The 9481-nt window shown below is 34.2% G+C and overlaps 1 protein-coding gene across 6 annotated transcripts; it reads right to left on the bottom strand.

Moving 5' to 3' along the window:
- Nucleotides 1–3374: 3374 nt before the first annotated feature.
- Nucleotides 3375–7115, bottom strand: LOC141692766 (uncharacterized). Of its 6 annotated transcripts, none has more exons than XR_012562902.1 (8): nt 6830–7115; nt 5827–5894; nt 5632–5731; nt 5094–5252; nt 4672–4826; nt 4382–4496; nt 4003–4216; nt 3375–3911 (listed from the first exon to the last, which is right to left on the bottom strand). XR_012562902.1 is itself a non-coding variant. In XM_074497706.1 (7 exons), exons 2-6 carry the CDS (start codon nt 5850–5852, stop codon nt 4399–4401), a joined length of 543 nt encoding a protein of 180 aa, XP_074353807.1. In that variant the 5' UTR covers nt 5853–5894; nt 6830–7112; the 3' UTR covers nt 3375–4216; nt 4382–4398. The 6 variants fall into 6 exon arrangements, 1 of the variants encoding a protein (XP_074353807.1); XR_012562901.1 differs by having other exon boundaries at nt 4382–4480; nt 4672–4831; nt 6830–7113; XR_012562900.1 differs by having other exon boundaries at nt 4672–4831; nt 5827–5879; nt 6830–7113.
- Between the last annotated feature and the right edge of the window lie 2366 nt (nt 7116–9481).

Raw genomic sequence — 9481 nt, 5'->3', positions numbered from 1 at the left:
CCCGACTTACTCGTAAGACTGAGAAGTTCGAAGGGACAGAGAAATGCGAGATTAGCTTCAAAGAATTGAAGAAAATATTGGTGGTGGCCCTTGTGTCAGCGTTTCCGGATGGAAAATAAGATTTTGTGATATATGGTGATGTGTCGTAAAAGGGATTAAGGTGTGTGCTTATGCAACACAACAAGGTAATCGCGTACGTATCGAGACAACTGAAGGAATATGAAATTCTATATCCTACCCATGATCTTGAGCTCGCAATAATAGTTTTATCTTAAATATTTGGAGGCACTACTTGTATGAAGAGATTTGCGAGATCTTCATAGACCATAAGAGCCTCAAGTACATTTTCATACAGAAAGAGCTTAACATGCGCCAGAGGAGGTAGTTAGAGCTAATCAAGGATTATGATTTTGAGATTCTCTATCATCCGAGGAAAGCCAATGTGGTGGCTGACGTCCTTAGTAGGATGGAGAGATGCAAGATGATCATGTCTTTGGAAGAGTTGATAAGAGATTTTGAGAAAATAGAAATAGAATTGAAGGTAACTGGAGCCGGTACCGAAAAGCTATTTGAGATTGCTATGTAGCTCGAGTTATTGGAAAAGATTAGATTGTGCCAAGAAAAAGTGATGAATAAAGGCAGAGAGTCAATGACTGGAGAAGAGATCCATACCGAGAGAGATGATAAGGGAATAATGAGGTATTTCTACAGAATTTGGGTTCCCAATGTTCAAGAGCTTAAGGACGAGATTTTAGATGAAAGTCATATTTCAAGGTATTCCATTCACCTGGGGAGAACCAAGATTTATAAGGATTTGAAGGAATATTATTGGTGTCCCAACATGAAAAGGGACGTAGCGAAATGGGTAACTAGATGTTTGAATTGCCAGAGAGTAAAGGCAGAACACCAGAGACCCAGTGGACTTTTGGGACCCACTGGAAATTTCCTGAATATAAATGGGAGCAGATAGCCATGGATTTTGTTGTAGGCTTTCCAAGGACCAAAGTGAATCATGATGACATATGGGTAATTATAGACCGACGAACAAAGTCAGCTCACTTTATTCCAATAAATGAGAGATGCACATTCGTTAGACTGGTGGACATTTACCTTAAGGAAATAGTGACACGGCATGGATTTCCAGCGTCCATTATCTCAGACCGAGACCCCAGATTCAATTCCAGATTTTGGAGGAGCTTTCAGGAATGTGTGGGAACCAAATTAAACATAAGTACTGCTTACCATTCCAAGATGGATGGGCAAAGTGAAAGTACCATCCAAACGCTAGAAGATATGTTGATGGTATGTGAAATAGACTTTAAAGGAAGTTGGGACGATCACTTGCTCTTGATTGAGTTTTCTTACAACAATAGATTTCATGCCAGCATCGAAATGCCGACTTACAAGGCCCTGTACGGAAGAAGGTGCCGATATCCCTTATACCGAGATGAAGTTGGAGAGCGCAAGATGTTCGGGACCCAAGTGGTCCAAAGAACCAAAGATATAGTGGATTTAATCAGAGGACAACTGGTAGCAGCCCAAGACCGATAGAAAAAGTATGCCAACTTAACCCGGAAGGACAGGGAGTATGAAGTATGAGATGTAGTACTGTTAAAGGTATCCCCTTAGAAGGGATTAATGAGGTTTGGAAAGAAAGGAAAGCTAAGCCCAAGATACATTGGACCTTTTGAGATACTAAGACATATTGGGAAGTTAACTTACGAGCTAGCGCTACCCCGAACCTGCAGCAAGTTCACAATGTGTTCCACGTATCGATGTTAAAGAAATATCATCAGGATGCCAGGCATATAGTGGAATATGAGCATGTGGACATGCAACCAGACCTGACTTAAGTGGAACAACCAGTGATGATCATGGATCAAAAGGTGCAGGTGCTTCAGAACAAAGTGATCAAGCTAGTCAGAGTACTGTGACAGAATCATAATATGGAGGAATCAACTTGGGAACTAGAGAGCGCAATGCTGGGAAAGTACCCCCATTTGTTTTCTATCTGATCCGGGATGGAATACTTTTAAGCAGGGGAGACTGTAATAACCCCAATTTTTTGAAATTTTTGTAACCCTTATGAATAGTAACTTTTTGCTGATTGTGCTGATTTAGGAAAATTTCATGCCACACTATATAGGATTTCTATTATGGATATTCTGCGATCATATTAGTACTCCATAATTTATATGAGTGTATATAAAGATCGTCATGATTTGAATTCGAACACTTTGATTTTTCCCGAAAATCTACCAGATAAAATCCACCAGATACCGAAAGAATTAAGTGTAAGGTAACATGATTAAAAGGATTTGAATTCAAGGATTATAAGAGAGGATCATTAAAGGAATATAAAATATTAAAAAAGGGTTAGGAAAGCCCAAGTAATAAGATACCGTATATGATTCCTCAAAAGAATAACGAGAACGAGAGTTAAGCGAACCGTAAAATAAATAAGCGACCGAGGATCAAGCTTATGCAAATAACAAAGAGATTAACTAAACAATTATGTAATAATCAATAAGATTAGAGCAAGATGATGTCATCAAGCCATAGGAAGTTGATAAGTGGCTAAGTAATGACATAAGTATGATGAAGTAAGCATGATTAGCAAGATATTTAGCTTGGTGGATTTGTGGCCAAGTATTTGGACCATGATTAAATCCAAGGTTAAAACACTGCACCATATATGGGTTATTGCAACACCAAGAAAGTGTAGTATAAGACCCCAAATATGTTACAATAGAAGCTTTTGCAACATTTTTGCTAAAATTCGGCGTTGCATTTGTTACTGTTGCAATAGACCCCTGTAGCAACATTTTTTTATTGCAACATTTTCAAAGTATTACAATAATCATTTTATTGCAATACTTTTCTCTATTTTAGTAACACATTTATGATGTTGCAATAAACCTCTGCAACATTTTTTTGTAACATTTATTAAAGTAAAGTGTTGCAAGGTAAATTTATTGCAACATTTAGCTGCAATATTTTTTGCCTATTGTAATGCTTTTTAATTTTTAGCAACATTTATCTACAACACATGATTTTCTATTGTAATATTTTCACATTATATTAGCAACACATATGTGCGACACTTTTTATTAGTCCGGACTTTACTATTATGTTTTACTTTTCTTATACTATCACAACATTATACCGAAAAAGCATTCACATTCCAAATTTGCTTGATATCGAATCCAACAAAACAAACGTTAATACATCCCAAAAAAATGGGCTTATACAACTACATCACCTTACATTTAGTACTTGAGTCTAATTTCCAAATAAATAATGATCATCTTCTGTATGGGCAGACATAGTACTAGAACAAGTTGCGTTGACACGCACAACCAGAGGACTTCTAATAAAGTGAAAACCATCGGATAATATAATCTCACCAAAATCATATCTATCTTAAAAATTATTCGTTAGCGAGACAATAATATAATATATCAATTCGTCCTTAAATTAGGAGAAGATCAATACAGAGGGCCATACCGAAACTTCCACCCCGTGTGGCTTTACAACACTGACAAAATAAATAGTGATCCCCATCTTTCTAATAGAAATGTTACGAACAGTTCTCTTTATGGTTATCGTGGTTTGAAGGTTTGATACCATAATTGATGGATAGTTGATATTATAAGTGTTTTTGTCACCTTTTCGACAGTACTTCACTTCTCGTTTAACCGTAGACAGACTAATAATTCTTCCAATTTGGTTGTCAGTGTAGCCAATACTGCAAAGGTATATTATGTAGTCAACGGTTTTCAAGTCGTACACCAACCCAGGATCCATGACTTTCAAGGGGTTAATGTGGCCTGCTCCAATGTCAAATGGATCAGATACTTTCATATATCCGCCACCTAAAATGGTGTCACCGGTTGTGTCTTTCGTTTAGGCTACATGATCAGGATGATATGTAATAGTTATACAAAATTGAAAAACAGGAAAAAAAATCAGTGGGGATCTTCTAATTAAATGGTCACTTACCTGTAGTCATGATATCATATTTTACTACAGCTGGAGACCAGTCAGGGTACAGTGAATTGATAAGAGATACAACACCAGAAATATGAGGGCAAGACATGGACGTCCCTGACTGGAAATTCCATTCGATAGAACTTTTATCAGGGGGAAACAAAGTTGGAGTAGTTGCTTTAGGCCAAGCTGCTAATATTGTTACTCCTGGAGCTGTTATATCTGGCTGCATTTGGTTGTTTTTTTACTAGTTAAATAGATTAAGGACAATCTGATTCGCAATTAATCTCACGCTGATAGTGAGAGTTATGAAATCAACATGTATTACATTTGCAGAGCTTTTATAATATCATCTAAGAGAAGAAAAAATATGTAGAAGTATCAATAATACCTTAAGTATATCAGGCGTTATGGAGCTTGGACCTCTAGAAGAAAAGTATGCAGCAGTTGGTGCTGGAGACTTCTTGATGGTTGTTCGGCTTGGCCATATCTGGACCACAGGCCGCCTTAATTCATTTTAAGTTATTCATCATTATTATCTTTTGAACAGTAAAAACTCCAATTACAGTAACATATAGATATTTCACATACCATACTGCTAGATTCGTCTGTATTGTTTATTAGCATACAAGCAAATGATTTTTTTTCTATGACTTATACCTAGTAGCAGATGAGTTATACCTTGACGATTGAGCAAGGTATTGATTGATTTAGTCCCCTGAATTATATCAAGATACACGGTAGGTATTATATCAACATCAACTCTCTCCAGGGTAAGAGGTTCAACCAAGACTAACGCCATGTTGCTACTTCGGCATCCACACTCACATCGGATCCTGCCCTAGAAAAGCATAATATAACTAGATGATAGTTACTAGTTACCATTAAGCTACATGACTTTGATGCACACTACAAAAGCTGTAAAATTTAAGAAAAATGCTGGAAAATAACCATTTTGTGTCCAAAACATTAGAGCATGGTATAATGTCAGAACAACAATTCTACAAGTGCTAGGATGAGCCACATTATTGACTTTGACATATGGACTATAATTTATAAGTCAGGATCAAAACCCGAACAGTAGAGCAAAGAGATAATCTTACCTGGATTGGGTTTTCTGTAATCAATGTTCCAGCAATACCACCGCCAATTACACGACCATTCGGACCTGCCAGTGAGACGCTTAATCTGCCAGTCCTTTTATAACCGCCATTCTCAGAGACTGTAAATGAGCCCGTTAATGATAAGATCTCAAATCGACCCTGCAAATTCACAAAACATTATTCCATTTTATCAATAAATTGCTGACAAAGTTGAAAACACGCACATATTAGCTTACAAATCGGTACAATATGCCAGAAAAGAGAAAATCAGTTATCAGGGGGAATAACATAATCATAATGTAGAAATTAGATAGAGATCAAAGGTTGTAAATATAGAGATGTGTCATCTAGTCAGAAATCAGAGTCGAAATGATTCTTCTATACTAATTTGTGGCTCCACAAGTTCATCATTTCATATTAGTAGCAACACTGGTGGACATGAACACTTTTTCTCTTTGTATTTGCAAACTCATTCAGTAAATTCAGTACATCACTACAATTATCATAGGCTCTTTGTTAAGGTTGAAGGCGCCTTAACCTTGGAAAATGGTGACACTAGAAACAACTCCATTTGCAGAAAGAACACATATTCCTCTAGCCCCATTATGGAAAAGGGACAGGATCTTTGAAGCAACATCCTGATTACATTGTTTTAAAACAAAAATATAAAACAATCACTTGTTAAATAGAACTTATCACTCCATAGTTTGTGAAAGAGTTAGTGTATGATTACCTCTCCAGGGTACACTTTAATCGCATGAGGCGTAAAATCTCTTCCAACCGTGTCTGCAAACAACTCACCTTCACAATCACAGAACACAACTCAAATCCTATTAAATTATCCAAACAGCTATGAAAAGAAGCCCAAAAAATGACACCACAGACTTAATTAGTCCTATTTGAACCAAAATGAATCATATATTTAATTACATAATTCGTTTTTATGATCTCAAATCGACCCTGCAAATTCATAGAACCTTATTCCATTTTATTAATAAATTGTTGACAAAGTTAATGTGAAAACATGCACATATTAGCATAAAAATCTGTACAATATGCCATAAAAGAGAAAATCAGTTATCATGGGGAATAACATAATCATATTTTAGAAAATAGAGAGAGATCAAAGGCTATAAATTAGAGATGTCTCCCCTAGTCAGAAATCGGAGTATTCTTCTATACTAATTTGTAGATCCACAAGTTCATCACTTCATATTAGTAGCAACACTAGTGTACATGAACACTTTTTCTCTTTGTATCTGCAATCTCATTCAGTAAATTCAGTACATCACTACAATTACTCATCTATTAGCCACTAATTCAGTAAATTTAGTATTGTCTTGGACCAAAACTATTTCTTAATTCCACTAACTCCAACAATTGAAAAATTCTACTAATCTAACCACTAATTATATATATCACCACTAATTATGTAAAGGGAGTCTCATAATTAATTAAAGACACACATACACACACACATTCATTTTCCTGCAAATCCCCATGTAAAAAATCTTGAAAATTACAGACCCTCATTTTTGAGCCCAACATTTTATAACCATATTAAACCAACAGAAATAAATTAGAGTAAAAACATAAACCCAAGTCAGGGAAAGTATTAAGAAAATATTAACACATAATTGCAAACAATTCACTTAGATTTAAAACAAAAAACCTACTAATTAACACATGTACTCGAATATATAAATGAAATTTTTGAGAAAAGTAAACATATATACCTCTAATTGAAAAGAACTCTGAAAAAGATGGGTTTCTATCTCTAATAGAAGCTTTAATTGAATCTTTTAGGGATTTTACTCAAATCAATTTTGAGGTTTTACCCAAATTGATTTCAGGGATTTGAGAGAGGTTTGAAAGATAAGTGAGAGAGATGTCATAGATGAGTGAGAGAGATTAGCAGAGAGATGGTTGAGCTAGTTAGAGAGGAGTGAGGCAGAGATAGAGAGGAGTGGGATAGAGAGGAGTGAGGCAAAGAGAGGAGTGAAGTCGAGAGATAATTGTTTTATGTAATTAAACTTTTATTTTATGTAATAAAATTTTGGTGCCAAAAGATTTGGGTTCCAATTATTATCCCGCCCAACCCAAATGTTGATTTCCCGCCTACAATTTTCGGTCAAACTGCTAAAAAGTGTAATATATATTGTAACATTTTTCTAAAAGTGTTGCAATTTTCAGAAAAAAATTGAAATGATCTTTATTTGTGCAACACTTTCATATTTTATACAACACTTTTAAAAAATATTGCAATAGATTAGTAGATTTTTGTCTTTTGCAACATTTTATGCAATACAAATACATTATGGGCTTGCAATAGCCCATATATGGTGTAGTAAAACTAACTAAGATTCAATCACCACATATTATCAAAACACAAAATCAAGAAGCATTTCTCTTCTTCTTTTTCATTTGCTCTCGGCTATTTAAGGAAAACCAAGGAAGAAAAATTGCAAAGTCAAGCTCCGCTCCTTTTTATTTAGCAAGGTAATTAACTAAGCTTCTTGATGATTAGATATAGACTTCATATAAGTTTGAGTCTTAGATTCCTTATCAATATTTTTCAATAAATCATCTAAAGTGATGATGAATAGTGTTTTTCAAGAACTCATTTTCTTGATCTTGTTTTTTGGATGGTATAAGAAATAGTAAGGCTACACAAGGATCATACCAAGATTATTAGCCACTCTTACACTTCAAGGAAGGTATAATCTTCAAAAATCTAGCTTTTACTTATAGTTTCAATGAGTTTTATGGATGAGAAAGCATGATCCATGTTTGTTAGTTAGTTTTGATTGATTTGTAATGGTTATAGTTAATGAATCTATGTTAATGGTTGAATGAGTTGATAATCTTGGAAGTGTGGACTGAGTTAGTATTGTTTAAGTGTAATATTTTTGTGTTGGTGATCGTTAATGAATTGGTGAGGATTTAGTGTAGTAAAATTTTGGGAAATCGCGTAAACATAGCCGTCATAACGCCCGTTTATATATATACTGTTTGTGCTTGAATTTCCAAATAGAACACTCACTAAAACAACTGTACCTTTGCCATATTTAGCTAGATCGTGTCGTAATCTTCATTTTGGTACGTGTTTCGCTTAGATCGGATTTACGGTTTAGGAGAAATGACCGTTTTATGTAACGGCTTTTCGCGAACGAACCTTTACCCCTAGCATAACTTTGAGACCTTGTTCAAGTCCCTTAAAAGACTAATTGGAATACTAAACAATTATGTAAGGTTTATTAGGAAGTTGGTAAAGTACTCATGAAAGAGTGGCCTAAAAACATTTAACGGTTAATTTTATAAAAATGGTGGAGCCGAGGGTACGCGAGCGATTAATGTAAATCTTTAAGCGTAGAAGCGAACATTAGGGTTTAAATGGACAAAGTCTAGTTTCTTAAGCGACCGTGGATTATTTCCGGCTTATATGTTGTTTATAGGTTACCAGACTCACACTAGACCTATTACCACTCCAGATCGCTCAGGAAATTTTTTTACCCGTATAACTGTTGTTGTGATGTTATATATATGCATTATCTTGAGATAAGTGCATGATTGTTATCAACAAATCTTGCGATATATTGAAGCATGTTGATATGATGTATATATGCATGCCTGCTTTGAAATCTTGATATTTCATTTCCAATTCAATTATTTATAAACTGCAGAATACCTATGCTAGAGATAAATATACTTTGCGTATACCCTTAGTCTAGGGCTTACGAGCTGAACATTTTATTTTCAAACTGGGACACGATGTTCCCGAGTATATTATATAATTTTCAAAGTTATTGATCGAATGATAATTATTCTATAGTTTCTAAATTATAAATGAATGTTATTTCGAATATTCATTTATAATCTTATTTATGATCAAATATTATTAATAAATATTACTTTGATTATTCGATTAAAGTTCTGACTTACAGATATTTTATTATTATTAAATGAATATTATTTTTAAATATTTATTTAAGGATTATTTTAATTATTTTATTTAAGTATATCCTTTAATCAATGATTATTTGAGGAATATTCTTTCTATATTTTCAAATGAGTTTGATAAACAATCTAATTTATTTAAATCATTCCTTTCCTCAAACTATTTTCAAAAAATGTTTTCAAACTGTACCTAATGATTTCAAAAGTTTTAAAACTATTCTCAAACCCGTTTTCAAATTTAAAATTTTCATTTCGAGAGGGATTTAATTACTCGCTCAAAATATAAGAGGTCTGGCTCAGTGTTGTATTTTATTTTCGCAACAAGATTGCTGAATTGATAAAGAAAGTTTTGATATTTTCGTTGATAATCTAATATCGTACCTATCAACAAGCTATGATACGCTATGGGAATGTCGATTAATTTCGGATTT

The sequence above is a fragment of the Apium graveolens genome, chromosome 10, assembly GCF_009905375.1.
Source record: "Apium graveolens cultivar Ventura chromosome 10, ASM990537v1, whole genome shotgun sequence".
Classification (NCBI taxonomy): domain Eukaryota; kingdom Viridiplantae; phylum Streptophyta; class Magnoliopsida; order Apiales; family Apiaceae; genus Apium; species Apium graveolens.
Note: the sequence above shows the minus strand (reverse complement) of the source record. Positions and strands in the feature narration are given on the sequence as shown.